The sequence below is a fragment of the Limanda limanda genome, chromosome 3 (genome assembly GCF_963576545.1).
Source record: "Limanda limanda chromosome 3, fLimLim1.1, whole genome shotgun sequence".
NCBI classification, from domain to species: Eukaryota; Metazoa; Chordata; class Actinopteri; order Pleuronectiformes; family Pleuronectidae; genus Limanda; species Limanda limanda.
The window spans coordinates 2,116,541-2,135,744 of NC_083638.1; the positions used below are offsets into that span (position 1 = coordinate 2,116,541).

General features: G+C 47.8%; 1 protein-coding gene across 1 annotated transcript; it reads right to left on the reverse strand.

Moving 5' to 3' along the window:
- Positions 1–292: 292 nt before the first annotated feature.
- Positions 293–18,732, reverse strand: LOC132998802 (transient receptor potential cation channel subfamily M member 1-like). The gene is made up of 28 exons (XM_061068547.1): positions 18,652–18,732; positions 15,197–15,273; positions 14,807–14,999; positions 14,500–14,713; positions 14,158–14,282; positions 13,893–14,064; positions 12,998–13,172; positions 12,439–12,562; positions 11,064–11,136; positions 10,742–10,878; positions 9,878–10,051; positions 9,089–9,223; positions 8,274–8,324; positions 7,092–7,232; positions 6,948–6,977; positions 6,562–6,854; positions 6,056–6,284; positions 5,751–5,882; positions 5,530–5,670; positions 4,548–4,676; positions 4,190–4,441; positions 3,841–4,033; positions 2,790–2,810; positions 2,406–2,550; positions 1,819–2,015; positions 1,553–1,685; positions 1,087–1,454; positions 293–999 (listed from the first exon to the last, which is right to left on the reverse strand). Exons 1-28 carry the CDS (start codon positions 18,730–18,732, stop codon positions 293–295), a joined length of 4,842 nt encoding a protein of 1,613 aa, XP_060924530.1.
- Positions 18,733–19,204: the final 472 nt, after the last annotated feature.

Consider the following 19,204-nt stretch of genomic DNA (forward strand, 5'->3'; position numbering starts at 1 on the left):
GAACTCCAGAGATCGTGTGAGTGACTCGACAAACAGAGAACAACTCTCTCAGGATGAAAGAGAACAAAGACGTCATCGGAGCCTTTGATGATTTGAGCCGACGCCGTTGTCAATGAGCTGGAAACAGAAACACGTGATCGACACGGTGGAAATGAAACGTCACTTCCTGCCTCTGGCTCCGCCCCTCAGCGGAGACTCTCAGGTTGTTGTGCACGTGTGAGAGGAAAACTGCGGAGAAGGTCTGGACCCGGTTCCCATCAGGACATGTCTGAAAAATGGCTTTAAACAGCAGTTAAAGACCTGAACCTGGTCTTGGACCTGGACTTGGTTCTGGTTCTGGTCTGGTGTCTCCCGCCCCCCCGCTGAACGCTGACACCAGGTCCCGGACGCTGCTCGCTGAGCGCGGCGTCTCCTCCTTCTTCCTCGTCTTCCTCGGGTTCACGTTCAGACTCTTGGAGCGAAGTGTCGGGTACATCCTGTCCCCCCCCAGCAGCAACAGCTCTGATGACTCCTCCCCCTCTCCATCACCATGGTTACCAACTGACGTCTCACCCCCTTGCTCCCCATCGGACAACCCAGGCGGCTCCACTTCCTGTTTGGGCTCAGTTCCTCCGTCACTTTCCTCCGTCACAGCAGACGCCTCCTGGGGGGTCAAACTGACGGCGGCGTCCTCGGCCTGGTGGGCGGGGCTGTGGGCGGGGCTATACACAATGCTGCTGATCGACTTCCTGCCGGAGGAGGATAAATACTCGGTGACCTTCGACGTCTCCAGAGGGAACGATGCCACCGCCTGCAGCCGGCTCTTCTCAGGAGGTTTCTCCACATCAGAGTCCGTTAGGTCCACCAGAGGAGAAGCAGGTTGGGGGGGTTCTGGTCGGGGGTGGGCCGGTCGGAGGTCCGGGTCGCAGGGGGAGATCAAGATGTCCACGTTGGACTGAGACTGAGTCCTGTCCCTCTGTCCCTTCACCTCCAGGGTGGAACCGAACTCCTTCACCTCACCTGGGAACAGGAAACACAAGTTAAACCATGACTCATCTCAGCAGGTTCCTGGTTCCTCGGCTCAGGATCCTGACGTGTCCTCCTGACCTGTCGGACCTGCTGCGTCTCCTCCTTGTCTCTCTGGACTCAGCGGCACCTTCTTGTCCATGGTCTCCGTGTCTCCGGACACAGAGACCCGCTCGTCGTGCTCCAGCTGGTAGCGGTACAGGCTGTAGCCGTCGGAGCTGTTCACGCTGCCGTGGCGCAGCAGCGCGGCCGGCTCGCACACCGACGATCCTCGGGAGCGAGACCGGACCAGGTCGAAGTCGATGCCGGCGAGCTTCTCCAGAGCGTTCATCATGCGCCCGGAGAACTCCTCCAGCTGCGCCAGGCGGAGGTCCACCGTCTGCAGCGACGCCTTCATGGAGTGCTCGCGCTCGTTCACCTCCTCCAGACGCATGAACATGTTCTCCACCCTCAACACCACACACAGCAAACCACAGTCAACGGGAAGCCCAACAGAATGTGAATCACTGTTCTACAAGTATATTTAAAGACAGCGTCTGGTTCTGACCTGTCACATGTGACCCGGATCCGTTCGTTGTTGGACGATTGTTTCTCGTCGTCCTTCTCTCTGAAGTATTCCTCCACACACTGTTCCTCGAACTCGTGAAGAGACTTCAACTCTTCTGGATTCAACACCAGCTCTGAAACACATCCATCAGTCATCAGCTTCTAATATTAGACACTTGATAATTAACTTGATGCTTCAAACTTTGTATTTGAAACTTGATATTTTCAGTTCTGGTGGAACAGAGCTGATTTGAACTTGGATCTTACGGAGTCGTCTCTCGCGGTCGTCGTGCTCGCCCTCCGGCCACCGGCGGCAGCACAGACGCTTCAGGAGGATGTAGATGTGCGGGAAGATGATGAGCGGCGGCGGCAGGATGGGACGGTCGTGGAAGGTCATGATCAGCTGATAACGCTGGAACTTCCAAATCTGGTTGGAGATGGACTTCACCTCGAAGAAGGTGTTGCTGAGGAGATGAAGAGGATCAGGAGTTACTGATGCTGGATCGGACTGATGAGAAGTTTCATTAATGATTCATGTGCTGATCAAGTGTTTGAATCAATAACTGAGAAAGTGCTTTATTTTTCCTTTTGAGTCCAAGATGAAAAAACAGAAACACAAAGAACGCGTCAAATAACGAATCAATAAATGAGTCAGAGAAATTAACGTCAATTAACAAACTGGAAAATTTGTCAAAGAACGAGTCAATAAAAAAGTCAAACAATGACTCAAACCACAAATATAAACTTGACAATCAGGCTCTGAACTCTGGAGTGTCTCTGTCCCTCTGTCTGTCCCTCTGTCTGTCCCTCTGTCTGTCTGTTGTAGCTGATCTGAGGTCTGTGTTTAAACTGACTTGAAGACGGCGATGAGCAGGTTGACCAGCAGGATGTTGGCGACCAGCAGGTAGCACGCCATGATGGCGGGCGTGAGCCAGGCCCCGGGGATACAGGGAGGAAGCTTCTTCCCGTCTTCATCGTACAAGTTGTCTCCACACGGAGCTGAAACGTGTCCAACACTCACTTTAATCACATGTTCACTTTAATAAGAACATTCATATCACACTGTAAAAACACTGCAGTTTACAGATATTCATCATCTTTCTGATAAGTTGAGGTTTGATTGATATTGTTATTAAAATCAATCGTCTTTTTTGTCAAACACAACTTCCTGTCTGCACCTAGTTTTACATTTTCAGTTTACAATAAACAATTTGAAGATTGATTGTTCTGATACTCACGATTGATTTCCATCGCATAAACTGTCCAACAGAGGAGACAAAGAGACAGAGACAGACAAAGATCAAGAGGAGGACAAATCATGATCATCAGCAGATTCTAAACAGTGCAGTTCACAATGTCTCTGTCTCATCTACACACAGACAGACAATTGATCAAGGTTAATACGATTAAAAGATATTAAAACATGTAAGGTGAGGACAGAGGGTGAGGACAGGGGTGAGGAGAGAGGGTGAGGACAGGGGGTGAGGACAGAGGGTGAGGACAGAGGGTGAGGACAGAGGGTGAGGACAGGAGATGAGGACTAGGGTGGCAAAGGGGTGGAAAGTTTCCGGTAAATTTCCAGAAACTTTCCGGAAACTTTCCATGGGAAGTTTAGCTCGGGAATTTGGGCAATTTTGAAAAATAAATAAATACGCAAATTAAACGCTGAGCAATAAAAACATCAAAACTCTATTTTAAAGACGTATGGAACGTTGAGTTTCAACCCTCCACTGTGCATTCTTCCATCACATGCACAGATATTTCCATTCATTTATCCATCAATTGTAAAATATGTTTACAGACGATTCCAATTGTTTGGCTAACTATTTATATCTCTGGCATTGCATTAGTGTTTTTTTACAAACTTTTTCCTCATCTTATTCTGCAGAACAATGCCACGTGCACTATCTCATGTGTGGAGACATTTCACCCCATCCAATGTAGAAGGAAAGGCTGTGTACATTAGCAAATACTGTGCAAAGACCTATGTTAAGAATGACACAACGATGCAGAAGCATATAGTCAAGTGCCCAAAGTTTCCTCAGGGCTCAAATCAGCCTATGACAAAACAAAATGTTTATATTTATGTCTGTATATGACAAGGTAAATACAGTTAGTATAAATTACCCACAACATTTACAGTTTATTCCTGTTAATTCCCGTTAATTCCCGTATATTCCCATGGAAAGTTTCCAACTTTGAATATTCCCGGAATTTTGCAACCCTAGTGAGGACAGAGGGTGAGGACGGGTGAGGACAGGTGAGGACTGTTAGTGGACTGAGTCTTACTATGAACTCTAGTCTTACGGTCTATGGAGTCAGCGAACACTTCTCCGTAGATCATCCAGTACGGCATGTAGAAGATGTTTCGAGCCAGACGCCACGTGGGCTTCTCGTCCGGATGGAGGATCGCCTGGCGAGCGATCCCGAAGCTCAGCAGCACCACGAGCATGATGACCACGAAGTACAGCATGTCCACCATCTGGAGGGACGGGGGGGGTGGGGAGGCATGGGAGATGGACAGATTGAGTTCATGGCATGAGGTCATGCTGATCAATAATCTTTGAAGGATCCTCAGAATGAAGAACCTTCACATTTAGTATTATCTGTAACTGATGCTGGTGACCGGACGTCCTACCATCTTCCCGATCATCATGACGTAGGGTCCCAGGTACTTGTTGACTCCGAAGATGTCCAGGACTCGGATGTACCAGAAGATGATGTCCACACAGTAGATGACGCGTCCCCGGCCCATGTAGGGCTCGTTCTGCAGCCGCAGCAGCAGACCCAGCAGGAAGACGGAGATGGCCGCCAGGTCGGTGATGTTCCAGTAGTCCTCCAACCACACGTTGATCTTCTGCTTCAGCTTCCCCGGCTCCGACATCAGGATCTGACCACAGAAGAGTTCAGTCAGGTCAGAGAACATGTTCCTCAGGAGAACGTTCTACTATCATCACAGCTTCACCACAGTAAGTTCCACAGCTTGTCGAGTTTACCTGTCGGACCTTCTCCATCCCCAGAGTGATGATGTAGGAGATGACCAGCCACTCCTGCAGGGACGGCCATCGCTCCATCTTCACCAGGATGATGTAGTTATACAGCATCAGGTAGACCATGTACATGATCTGCAGAGAGAAGCAGGTTCTACGCTCAGGTCCCAGGACGCATCGGAAGGGTTCAACTAAACACAGTCTCTGAAGACTCACCCTCTGTCCTCACCCTCTGTCCTCACCCTCTGTCCTCACCATAGATATAATATAAAGACTAGATGTCTCGTCTGCGTTGCCGGCCAACGGAGACGAACGTCCGCACTTGGCGGCCATCTTGCTACAGGCGCCTCGCCCACCCATAACATTGTGTTGGTAAATAACCATAACTTGCTCAATTTTCAACCGATTTTTAAACGGTCTGGTTTGTTGTAAACGTCAGAGATGTAGATGTGACACTGCATACTTATGAATAATTATGTTATTTTCTAAAAAAAATGAATAATTTATGCAGTGTCATAACCACATCTCTGACGTTTATAACAAACCAGATCATTTAAAAATTGGTTGAAAATTGAGCAAGTTATGGTTATTTACCACTACCAACACAATGTTATGGGTGAGCGAGCTGCCCCCTAGCAAGATGGCCGCCATGTGCGGACGTCCGGCTCCGTCGAACGAGACATCTAGTCTTTATATATGATATCTATGGTCCTCACCCCCTGTTCTCACCCTCAGTCTTCACCCTCTGTCCCCCTGCAAGTTATGGTTATTTAAAAAGTACGCACCACTACAACACAATGTTATGGGTGGGCGAGCCGCCTGTAGCAAGATGGCCGCCAAGTGCGGACGTTCGACTCCGTTGGCCGAGACATCTAGCCTTATATATATATCTATGGTCCTCACCCACTGTCCTCACCCACTGTCCTCACCCCCTGTCCTCACCCTCTGTCCTGACCCTTTGCATTTCCAATATAGAACGTGTCCTTGCCGTGTTGAACCAGAACTTGGTGTAGGGCGTGTTGTAGAACTCGTAGATCCGCCTCCCGATGGGAACCCTCCTCCGATGTTTCTTCTGGTTTTCTTCTTCGTCTCCTTTCTTTGATGTCGAGTCAACATTAGAGACGGTGTCCTATGAAAACACAGACATTACTGTTTTTATCCTGTTTTTAACGAGTCGCTCTGACTGAAGAATCTCTATCTGGTTCGTACCTTGGTGGATTTGTTGTCGTCATCTTTATTTTTACTGTCCTCGTTCTCTTTGGACGAGTGGAACGAAGCTTCGTCTCCGAGACGAAAGTCCATGAGGAGGATGAAAGGAGGGAAAACGATCCCTAAAATCACCTGGAGACAGGATTCACAAAAACTTTATCAACTTCTCCCTCTGTTACTGTGACGATTTCATCACTGGTGGAGTTCCTCAGGGTCCCATGTAGGAGCCTCATGTGTTTTCAATTGATATTCATATATTCCATTGGTTCTTTGTGTTGTTGTGTGTTTGGTTTCTCAGGTGTTACCTTGAGGCTGTTGCTCTTGCCCATCCTCAGGCAGCCCATCCACATGTCCGTCAGCAGCAGCTGGCTGCAGGTGTGAGCGATGAAGTCTCGGTGCTTGGCGGCGACAGCTAACTTCAGACAGGTGGAGTTACTCCAGTTCTTCAGCTCGTACGTCAGCAGCTTCATGGCCACCTGCTCATCGTGTTTGTACGACTGATCCAGAAGCTCGTAGGCTAGCTGACCAAACTCCCTGCACGGAAAACACAAGCGCCCCCATCAGGCTGGCATGAGTAGTACACACAAGACACACCAACACTGGAAGAACAACAATGGTGTTTTCAGACTGGCTGGTCACATGACAGGAAACATTCAAATCAACTGAGCTTCACAAGCTGGAGATCAGGCTCCAGTCTGGATCTGCCTCAGACCACATCAAACCGGACCTGGACCTGGACCTGGACCTGGACCTGGACCTGGACCTGGACCTGGACCTGGACCTGGACCTGGACCTGGACTCTGGGACTCACCTGGAGTTGTTCTCCAGATCTTGGTAGATGTCGTCCACCAGCTCGCTCTGAGACGACTCGTGGGCCATGGCCTTGTAGAGTTTACATGCCACCAAAGCTTTGGCCATGGCCTCCTCCCCCCGCTGCCACAGGAACAGCGCCATCTTCTGGCGCTTCAACAGCACTGCCCACACCATCAGCTCATGGAAGGGATACTGAAACCTGCAGACCTCAGGGTCGTCCACATCGATGTCCACCTCCTCCTCCTTCTTCTTGTTCTTCTTTCCTTTTCCCTTCGAGCGAGGCTCATCGTCCTGGAGAGACGAGAACACAGATCAGTCGCACACATCAGGACATACAAACTAAACTTAAAGACCACATCAACAACAACAACAATAACAACAAACCTCCATCCCAAGAAGCTTCAGAGCTTTTGGCTGCAGGAGAAAAGACGACAGAGCAGTTAAATCTCTGCAGATTCAGAAACACAGTTTGATTCTCAGGAACGTGACGTGGTTCCTGGAGAACTTCCAGCAGCTGTGTGTGCTCACTCGTTTCAGGCCGTACAGGTTGGTGTACAGCGCCCTGAAGCTCTTCCTGGTGTACTTGCAGCGATAGGCTCCGCCCATCAGAAACTCCAGCACCAGTCCGATGTCGATCAGCGTTATCTGGTAATCTGGAGGGAGGTTCCCCTGAAACACAGATGGATTAGATAGATAGATAGATAGATAGATAGATAGATAGATAGATAGATAGATAGATAGATAGATAGATAGATAGATAGATAGATAGATAGATAGATAGATAGATAGATAGATAGATAGATAGATAGATAGATAGATAGATAGATAGATAGATAGATAGATAGATAGATAGATAGATAGATAGATAGATAGATAGATAGATAGATAGATCGATCGATAGATAGATCGATAATTAGATAGATAGATAGATAGATAGATAGATAGATAGATAGATAGATAGATAGATAGATAGATAGATAGATAGATAGATAGATAGATAGATAGATAGATAGATAGATAGATAGATAGATAGATAGATAGATAGATAGATAGATAGATAGATAGATAGATAGATATAGAGATAGATAGATAGATAGATAGATAGATAGATAGATAGATAGATAGATAGATAGATAGATAGATAGATAGATAGATAGATAGATAGATAGATAGATAGATAGATAGATAGATAGATAGATAGATAGATAGATAGATAGATAGATAGATAGATAGATAGATAATTAGATAGATGATAGATAGATAGATAGATAGATAGATAGATAGATAGATAGATAGATAGATAGATAGATAGATAGATAGATAGATAGATAGATAGATAGATAGATAGATAGATAGATAGATAGATAGATAGATAGATAGATAGATAGATAGATAGATAGATAGATAATTAGATAGATAGATAGATAGATAGATAGATAGATAGATAGATAGATAGATAGATAGATAGATAGATAGATAGATAGATAGATAGATAGATAGATAGACAGATAGACAGACAGACAGACAGACAGACAGACAGACAGACAGACAGACAGACAGACAGACAGACAGACAGACAGACAGACAGACAGACAGATAGATAGATAGATAGATAGATAGATAGATAGATAGATAGATAGATAGATAGATAGATAGATAGATAGATAGATAGATAGATAGATAGACAGATAGATAGATGCTTGCTCTCACCTTCTTCACGTCTCGCACCACAAAGTGCAGCGTGTTGGCTGGACCGAGCTTCTGCAGAGAAACAAAGACAAACAGCAGATTAATAATTACAGTTTATTGTGGAGGTGTCATCACAGCATCAGTGTGGCTGATGAACAGATGAACTCAGCGTGTGAACAGAGGGAAAGTGAGCAGGTCTCACGGCAGCAGAGAGTTTTAATCTGACAATAATGTGACCGACATGTTGTTTTAAGAGCTTTTTCTTTTAGGGAAGCAGATTAAGATTAGAGAGCGGCAGTGATATAACAGACGTGGAGCACTGATGGACGTTAAGCTGCAGATAAACATGTCAGTGAGAATATAGATGTTCAAGCCCAAAGCTTTTGTTTCATAACTTGTCCTCACATTCCGTTTTAAGACAAGACAAAGTGAAGAAGCTCTTCTGTCCCTCAGGCGTCTGTAATCAGCTGATCTGTGTCACAATGATCATCATAACAAATACATGATGATTCAAACTTCATGTAGGAGGAGTTATTGGAGAGTTAGTTTGAGGAAGGAGGAGAATCACTGACATTCACACAGGAGTGATTTAATTACCTTAAATTAAATAAACCTTTGAATCAGAACTTTTCAGATTTTAACTCCACATGTGATGATTTTTAAGTTTCTGTTTTATCAGAGAAAACTAACATCTGAGAATCTCGACTGAACTTTGACCTCATCTCACTGATCATCTCGGGCTCCTGCTGTGTGACCTCAGGTGACCTCAGGTGACCTCAGGTGACCTCAGGTGACCTCAGGTGACCTCAGGTGACCTCAGGTGGGCGTGGTCTCACCGTGTTGTACAGCTCCTCCAGGCGGGGGATGGTCAGGAAGTGATGGATGTTCACACCGTTTTCAATCAGCAGCTTCACGAAGTCGACTCTGTCCAGAACCAGAGCGTCCATCATGGCCTGCTCCAGAGAGTTCACCTGCCAGACCGGTCAATCATCTTCATCATCATCACCATCATATCTTCATCATCAATATTTTCAATGTTTTAGATTAACGATTACTATATCATTTGTTGTCTTTTATTTGAAATTACTTTTTATAATTTGTCTCTTTTCTCTGATGTTTGCAGATTCCCTTTGATTTTTGTATTGAATTTGTTATTATTATAATATTATCATCATCATCATTATTGATCCTATAACTATGATCATCATCTTCTTGATCATCATCAATATCATCATCATTTTCATCATCAATATTTTTGATTTTCGATTATGATATCATTTGTTGTCTTTTATTTGAAATGACATTTTATAAATTGCCTCTTGTCTTTGATGTTTGCAGATTCCCTTTGATTTTTGTATCGAATTTGTTATTAATGTAATAATTTTATCATTATCATTATTAATCTTATAACTATGATCCCCATCTTCTTGATCAACGTCAATATAATCAATCAATATCATCAATATAATCAATGTCAGTATCACCATCAAACTGGTGCATGAAAATACAGGATAAATATTGAATCGTTAATGATGGATCATTTGAAGATTATGGATCAGCTGATTCTCAGGGTGTTATTTCCTGTGTGACCTTTGACCTCATGCAGCAGCTCACACGTCTCTCACCCAGCTCAGCAGCTCCAGTTTTCTGGGGTCCGTCTCTTCAGGAGGTTCCACTTTAGTTTTTCCTCCTTTTCCCTTCTTCCCTCTGGCCTTCCCTTTCCCTGCTCCTCCCCCCCCTCCTCCCCCCCCTCCTCTCTGGACCGCAGGGCTCTTCGGTCGATCCCCGGTTCTCACCGGCTGAACAGACGACAACAAGAAGAACCGCAACAAACTCAGAGAAACACACAAAACAGAGAGGAAACACTTCATACTGCAACAGATCTGACAAATATATGTTAAACAGATAGACCGGACAGACAGACAGGTGGACAACGGACAAGTCTGGAGATCAGTGGACAGACAGGTGAAAGGAATGGTGGACAGACAGGTGGACAGACCGGACAGACAGACAGGTGGACAGACAGACAGACAGACAGGTGGACAGACAGGTGGACAGAAAGGTGGACAGACAGGTGGACAGACAGGTGGACAGACCGTACAGAGAGACAGAGAGACAGACAGGTGGACAGACAGGTGGACAGAGCGGAGGGACAGACAGGTGGACAGAGCGGAGGGACAGACAGGTGGACAGACCGGACAGACAGGTGGACGGACAGACAGGTGGACAGACAGACAGACAGACAGACAGACAGACAGACAGACAGACAGACAGACAGACAGACAGACAGACAGACAGACAGACAGACAGACAGACAGACAGACAGACAGACAGACAGACAGACAGACAGACAGACAGACAGACAGACAGACAGACAGACAGACAGACAGACAGACAGACACACAGACAGACAGACAGACAGACAGACAGACAGACAGACAGACAGGTGGACAGAGCCGAAGGACAGACAGACAGGTGGACAGGTGGACAGACAGACAGGTGGACAGACAGACAGGTGGACTCACAGGCCAGTGGTGTCCGTACACAAAGATCTGACTACGAGCGATGTCCACTCTGTTCCAGGCCAAAGCCAAACTCAGCTGATCTGACGCTGAAGCATTGGTCCCTGAAATCAACACAATCACAACATGTGACCTCATGTGACATCATGTGACCTCATGTGACATCATGTGACATCATGTGACCTCATGTGACATCATGTGACCTCATGTGACCTCATGTGACCTCATGTGACCTCATGTGACATCACTCACTACATGTAACAGATGTGTTGAATAAACCTCTCGTTACCTTTGAGCAGAGCCGTGAGGATCGACATCTCAATGTCCTGTTGCCCCTCGGAGCCCATCCTGAACACTGTGATCTACACACACACACACACACACACACACACACACACACACACACACACACACACACACACACACACACACACACACTCCTCACCTGAGTCTTATGTCATCTGAGTCATAACAACATGTATCTCATAAACTACAATGACGTTTGACTCTAATTCAGCTCAAACAGTAGCCTTTGCTCAGTGGCGCCCCCTGGTGGACAACGTGTCTGTCCCACCGGTGGCGCCCCCTGGTGGACAACGTGTCTGTCCCACCAGTGGCGCCCCCTGGTGGACAACGTGTCTGTCCCACCAGTGGCGCCCCCTGGTGGACAACATGTCTGTCCCACCCTGGTGGACACTGTGTCTGTCCCACCGGTGGCGCCCCCTGGTGGACAACGTGTCTGTCCCACCGGTGGCACCCCCTGGTGGACACTGTGTCTGTCCCACCGGTGGCGCCCCCTGGTGGACAACGTGTCTGTCCCGCTGATCGCCTCTGACAGACATGATCCTCTCAGCGTTAGCAGCCACGCTAACAGCACTTAGAGGCTACATGATCTTTCCCCGTGGATCCAGATGTGTTAGCTCCCATGCTAACAGGCTGCAGGTCACGTCTGTGCAGAAACATCTCGACCTGCTGCAGATTTTAATCTGACAACAAATCATTTTAAGTGATGGATTGTGATTTTATGGACAAAATGCTGCTGCAGCTGTTCTCTGGAGGAAGCAAAGGATTGTGGGATTAAATAAACGACAGAACAATCTCCACTAAAACCTTTATCATTATGTTAATGTCACAGTCAGCAGGTTTTACATCGTGGTCACATCCAATCGGCTGTCGGCCCGTGGCCACGCTCAGCGACAGAAGAAGCAGATATTTATTGATTAATATTGATATCAAGGTGTTTTTTCATTCAATGATTTATCGCGGATGTTTATTAATGCAGAGAATCAGAAGTTTGACGGTGGGTAACTGGGCCAACAACTGATGACATCACGTCCTGTCATTTATCATTTAGAGATGTATCCCAGCAGATGTAGGGTCAGCCGGGTCTGATCTCAGGTCTCAGGCCCCTCCCACTCACATCACTACACTACAAACCTCTCAGCAGATCAGAGATCAGATCTCAAACAGGTTCGAATCCCACAGTGTATAATTCAGACAGGTTTGGTCTGGCTGCAGATGTTGCACAGATGTGAGTCTGAGTTGATGATGATGGTGAATGAATGACGACACACACACCACACATGGATGAACAGATCTTTAATCAAAGCACGGATGGAGAACAGAGTCACTGAGACATGAACCAATCAGAGCCTTCGACCTACCAGAGCTCTCTTCTTCATGCACTCCATCACCATGAGGAAGATCTGCTGCGCCTGGCTGCGGCTGTAGTTGAAGGTTTTCTGGATGGTGACCAGCAGCTGATCCTTCACGCTGTCACTCACCAGCCTGAGGAGGAAGAGATCATGTGACTCGTTAGGTCAGGTGCTCCTCACGCCATCACGAGACAGTGACACTTTGTAGTGATGTTTGTTATACTGTATTTTACAACTGATGGTCACTAGCCAAGCGATATACCATCATGCATTGCACTGACAGCAGGAAGAGAAAATGTGAATACTAGCAGAGCAGACATCTGTCTCTGTCTGACTGAACCTCAGAGTCAAAGGTCTTGGTCAGGATCTGGTTTAATGTACAGTTTGAATCCAGGTCTGTCAGATGGTGGAACATCTGTAACATCTGTTGTTCGCTGTAGGATTTAATCCAGAGGAGTTCAGCTGCAGGTTATGATCTGGATCTGAACAATGGCCCGACAACGGAGTGCAGACATGTCCAATAATTTCAGAGGGACCAGAGAGATAATAAATTCAAAGAGGTCCTCACCCGTCCTCCTCACAATATCTGTGAGCAAAGGAAATGATGTCAGAGGCTCGACCGCTGCCGTCACAGATCACCACGGGGACGGGAGGATCCTCCTTCAGACTCTCCAGCACGATGGAGATGACGTTCGGACCCCCCTCAAGGATCAGACACACCACCGGGACCCCCTGACCCAGACCTGGAACACACAGATCCAGAGTCTGTAGAGTTGATGCTGAAGTTAAGTTTCTCTTAAACTGATTCTGTTCTTCCAGAGTCTAATTTAACCATTTCATCATCGAAAGAGAACCAGAATAAAACAATAGAGACTGAAGCTGCGTCGCGACCTTGAGGCTGCGTCTGAAGATCGATGATGTCACAGCGGCGTGACTGGCCTGTTGGGAACATATCCCAGGATCCCTTGCATGACAGTGAGGGAACAAGCAAGCTGGCTACGCGGATAACTGAGCTACAGTAACTGAAGCAGCTCTAAGTAGCTAACGCATTTGGGCAGAGCTGCAGAGAGAATCACTGTGGATCCCAGGATGGTTCCTCTGGTTCCTCTGGTTCCTCTGGTTCCTCTGGTTCCTCTGGTTCCTCTGGTTCCTCTGGTTCCTCTGGTTCCTCTGGTTCCTCTGGTTCCTCTGGTTCCTCAGCGGCTGCAGTCCGAGGTGACGGCTGAGCCTCCCTTTGTGGTCCCTGCCTTACAAACAGCTCCAGGCATAGGATGACAAAGGGAAACCCACAGGTCACATGATCAGTCACATGGTTGCAGCAGGGCTGATCGGTTGCGACTAACAGAAACCGGGACTCACAATTGAAGATACGTTGGTTTGGTTTGAACTGAACCTTCAACCCGTGAAGGCAGGAAGCTGAAACCCAGCAGTGATTGGTTGTTGCAGCTGACCACATGACTCACGTGTGTTGATCTTCTGCAGAGCGATGTGTTTCTCCAGCTGGCGGCGGAGGCGGACCTCGGCGCCGTACTTCCCGGTGGTGCCGTTGTCGGACAAGATGAAGTGGGAGTGGCTGCTGTTCAGCACCGACAGCTTGCTGAGCGGGTTGGACATGGTCTGATACGACCGGGTCACCTGAAACACACGGTCCGGTTCAGTCTGGTTCAGTACGGTTTGGTTCAGTGTGGATCGGCCTGGTTTGGACTGGTTCCTGCTGGTTTGACTTACGTCTCTCCCAATCAGGTCTTCTTTGTTCTCGGTGATCCCCCACGGTGCGATGCCGATGGCACAGACTTTCCCTCTGGACTTGGACGAATGGTCTTTGAGAGCGTCTCCAACATGGCGGATCACTCCTGAAACACACAGAAGACCAGGATGTGGTCAAGATCTTCCACTTACCTTCTGTTTTGTTTTTTTAAATTCACCTAGAAGCAAATATCTCTCAAAATTATGGATTTTTTATAATCAGCTCACAAAGTCAAAACCTTAAAAGACACGAATCTTATTCAAAACCTGAGGTGGTCACCTGCACCTGAAAAGATCCAGGAGGAGGAGCCTGAGCTGACGTACCTGTGCTGACTCCTCCGGTGAAGATCCAGGCTCCGGTGGTCACAGCAGCTTTGATCAGACCCTTCCCAAAGACCTGCTTGAGTTTGGGAGGAAGGTCAAAGTTCTGAAGGCCTCCGTGGACCGAGATGAGCAGCGTAGGGAGCTCCAGCTGCCAGTCCTTCACCATCAGGTGGAGCAGGGAGTCCGGTTTGGAGTCATGGGAGACCCTGATGTACTACAGAGGGGGGGGGAGAAGAGAGTCAGAGACGAACATCTCACCATTAAAACTGCTGCTGCTATCAGTTGGGTGTATTGGAGGTTTTGGTACCATGGCCTTGTTGACATGTCCTCCTCCCTGGAACTCGATGACTCCATAGGCATCGGTCGGGGACGCCTGGGTGTGTTTGAGGGGAATCCATCTCTCTGCAGGTTGGACCTCCAGCTGAACCAGGGGGGCCCCATCCTCTTTGGCCCCCGGGAGGATGGCAGTGTGCTGAGTCACCAGCTGACCACAACTGCACCTGCACAACAGCACATGACGTCCTCAACGTGAGGGACAGATCTCTGCAGGACAGAACTGGACTCAACGACCAGAGGGACTCTCTCTCTCTCTGTGTGAGGTGTCACTCTTCAGATGTCATCACTGGGTCCAGATCTTATATATACAGCTCTATGGTCCAGATACGTGTTTGAGTCCCTGTAATGTTTGTGTCAGTACCTGCTGGCGTCTTTGCTGGGAATGATCTGGATACATTCTCTCTTCTGGAACGTCCTCTCGATCCAGACTCTGTGAACCTGAAGAGAAACAAGCTCTGAGTTTTATAATGAAACTAAACTCAGATAGAATTAATTTAAGGTCAGTGTGAGTCTGAAACTCATTCACACGTGAGTTAATAAAAACCACTAAGAGAAGCAAATGCAGAAAAACAGGAGTTTCTGTCTGAAAGAAGAGAAGAAGAGCTGAGCACAGACACACTTCACTTGATGAGGTCACACACGCATGTTGTCTGTTACTGTGTGTTTCCTCCTCACAGGTGAAGGTGAAAGTGAAATGAACAAACGGTCACAAACCAGCTGAGCATCAAGCTGCTGTTGTCTTCGTTGATCTGGTTAATTACTGGAGCAGCGGAGCTTTCACTGTCATTATGAATCTAATCCTCTTATCCTGAGTCCTATTAATCCTGCTGCAGCCAAACACACAGAAGAGCCTTTAAACCGGTTCTCTGTCTGCACTCATGTGTGTGTGTGTGTGTGTGTGTGTGTGTGTGTGTGTGTGTCTGTGTGTGTGTGTGTCACTTCATACACGCTTCGTTTAGGCTACATTATCAGAAAGCACCACAGACAAACATTGTTACACTGACGCTGGATTTATCTATAACGCCGGATGAATCTAATTAATTAAACTTCAACGATGTCTTTAACTGAACTGTTTCACTTAAGCTGCTTTCAGACCTGCACTGAACTCCTGATAATCTCCTGATATTTGATGGAGTGGCTGAATGTGAGAAAGGGGATCCACACTTTCCCCGGTGTTTCTTTTTCCAGACGAGCAAGCGGCTGTTTGAATGTTTCTGAGAAGCAACAGATGCAAAAATGAAAAAGGAAACAAAAATAATACAAAGCCCTCAGGATGAAAAGGTGGAGATACACACTTAGAAGACACTGACGAGAGGTTGTGGTGATACGAGCCGGGATCAGGGGTTGATATGGGAGAGACAATCTCCGGAGAAAGTCCAGACTCAAGTGTGTGGACATTCTCTAGAGTTCATGTCTGAAAACATCTAGAACGAGTCTCAGGATAAAGACGTAGAGTCGTTAGATACCTGGAAACATCTCACTTTCCTCTCAATCTCATTTTCTACGTCCACACGTGCAACTCCTGACTCTCTGTGTGTGATTGTGTGTCACTGTGATACTTTGTGTTATTGTGTGATTCACTGAAGCACTTTATCAAATTCCTTCACTCTGGATGATGAAGGATTACTGTGTCTCTCACACGGACGTCAGCTTTACACAGTTCTCACATGAATGAAAAACTACCACCATCATCATCATCTTCATCATCATCATCATGATTGTTGACTGATGACGTGTGTCCCCTCACTCCGACTGTTCTGGAACGTTTAACTTCTCAGCATCCTTTCAGACATTAGCTCGTCTTCAGGTCTCGTAGAATCAGAATCAGTTTGTCCCTCACAGCGTCTCCTGTTCCTACCTGAGCGTCCAAATGTCCTTCAAAGTGGAATGAAGACTGAAGCGGTTCTGTGAGGACCAGTTGTCTCTCTGTGGTGTCTCGGTGCAGCCCTGTGAGGACCAGTTGTCTCTCTGTGGTGTCTCGGTGCAGCCCAGTGAGGACCAGTTGTCTCTCTGGTGTCTCGGTGCAGCTCTGTGAGGACCAGTTGTCTCTCACTGGTGTCTCGGTGCAGCCCAGTGAGGACCAGTTGTCTCTCTGGCGTCTCGGTGCAGCCCTGTGTGGACTAGTTGTCTCTCTCTGGTGTCTCGGTGCAGCCCTGTGAGGACCAGTTGTCTCTCACTGGTGTCTCGGTGCAGCCCAGTGAGGACCAGTTGTCTCTCACTGGTGTCTCGGTGCAGCCCAGTGAGGACCAGTTGTCCCTCTGTTGTCTCGGTGCAGCCCAGTGAGGACCAGTTGTCTCTCTGGTGTCTCGGTGCAGCCCAGTGAGGACCAGTTGTTCTTATGACGAGCACGTGAGGCATCAGGACTCTTTCTTGGATCTGGTCTCATGACTCTGAGTTAATCCTTCTGAGAGTCTCATGACTCCTCCAGTTCTTTCATCCTCTCATGAACCAGACTCTAAGACCTGCTCTAAGAAATCCACCAAACATCTGCAAAACCTCCGTCAAAATCCATCAAACCTTGATCAAACTTCAGCCGAACATCCACCAAATATCCAAACCTCCACGACTCACAGGAGAACATGTATCGTTTTCACTTTTCACTCACTTCTATGTGTGTGTTAAATTAGTTTATTGCCTAAAATCCCCAGAGATTAGATCCAGAGTTTGTAAAGCGACAGGTTTCACTCTCGCTGACACTCTGTGTTTTGTAATGAGCAGTTTAGTGTGACAGCACAGTGAACAGAGAGGGGGGGGGGTCAGCAGGATTAGCAGCCTTGTAAATGAGATTAATACATGTTCCTGTAATGAGCTGTGACATCATTATTTATTTTGTAAAGACACAGGAAGTTGACCTGCAGCTGTGAACCAATCAGAGACCTTAGCTCAGACAAAACAGACACAGTCCTGCGTGATGGAGCCACGGGTTTGATTCCCGTGAACAGGGACTAACAAATCAAGAGTGGCAGACTGCATACTGTGTAGTGACCAGCAGGGGGCGACTCCTCTGGTAGTTTCTATAGAAAGTGACTCTACTGGTCACTTTATAACGACTGTAAACATTCAGGAGTTTCTGTCTCAGTCTCTAGTTTAAACTGAGACTTTACTGAGGACAGACAATCATTTATCAAACTGAGACGGGTGAGACAGGGTGAGACAGGGGTGAGACAGGGTGAGACAGGACTGAGACAGGGGAGAGACAGGGTTGAGACAGGGGTGAGACAGGGGTGAGACAGGGGTGAGACAGGAGTGAGACAGGGGTGAGACAGGAGTGAGACAGGGGTGAGACAGGGGAGAGACAGGGGTGAGACAGGGGTGAGACAGGGGTGAGACAGGGGTGAGACAGGCTGAGACAGGGGTGAGACAAGGGTGAGACAGGGCTGAGACAGGACTGAGACAGGGGTGAGACAGGGGTGAGACAGGGGTGAGACAGGCTGAGACAGGGGTGAGACAAGGGTGAGACAGGGCTGAGACAGGAGTGAGACAGGGGTGAGACAGGAGTGAGACAGGGGTGAGACAAGGGTGAGACAGGGGTGAGACAGGGCTGAGACAGGGGTGAGACAGGGGTGAGTCAGGGGTGAGACAGGGGTGAGACAAGGGTGAGACAGTGCTGAGACAGGGGTGAGACATGGGTGAGTTAGGGGTGAGACAGGGGTGAGACAGGGCTGAGACAGGGCTGAGACAGGGGTGAGTCAGGGGTGAGACAGGGGTGAGACAAGGGTGAGACAGGGGTGAGACAGGGCTGAGACAGGAGTGAGACAGGGGTGAGTCAGGGGTGAGACAGGGGTGAGTTAGGGGTGAGTTAGGGGTGAGTCTCACCTTCTGTGATCCACAGGACGCGCTGCGTTTGATGGACGAGCGTTTGAAGGATCCATTCGTTCCTCTCCGTCCTCTGTCCATGATGAACTTCAACTGTCCTTCATCCTCGTCCTCTCTGTGTCTCTCCCCTTGTTGTCCTGTCACCTCCTCTTCTCCTCCCTCTCTGTCTCTTCCTCTCTCTCCTCCTCTGTCTCCTCTCTCTCCTCTTCTGTCTCCTCAGTGTCCTACTCTGTCTCCTTTGAGTCCTTTCCCATCCTCTGTCTCCTCCCTCTCTGTCTCCTCCTCCTCTGTCTCCTCCTCTCTGTCTCTTCCTCTCTCTCCTCCTCTGTCTCCTCCTCTGTCTCCTTTGTGTCCTCCTCTGTCTCCCCCTCTGTCTCCTCTGAGTCGACCCTGCAGTGTGGTGAGCGTCCAGGCGTCTGTGGACAGACTGAGTCCTCGTCCTCTCTGTATAATCAGGATTAGTGGACGCTGCTCTTTAATGGATGGAGATTTAATAAATGGTGATTGAAGGTAAATCTACTTTAGGACGAGTCGTCACGCAGCCGAGGACACA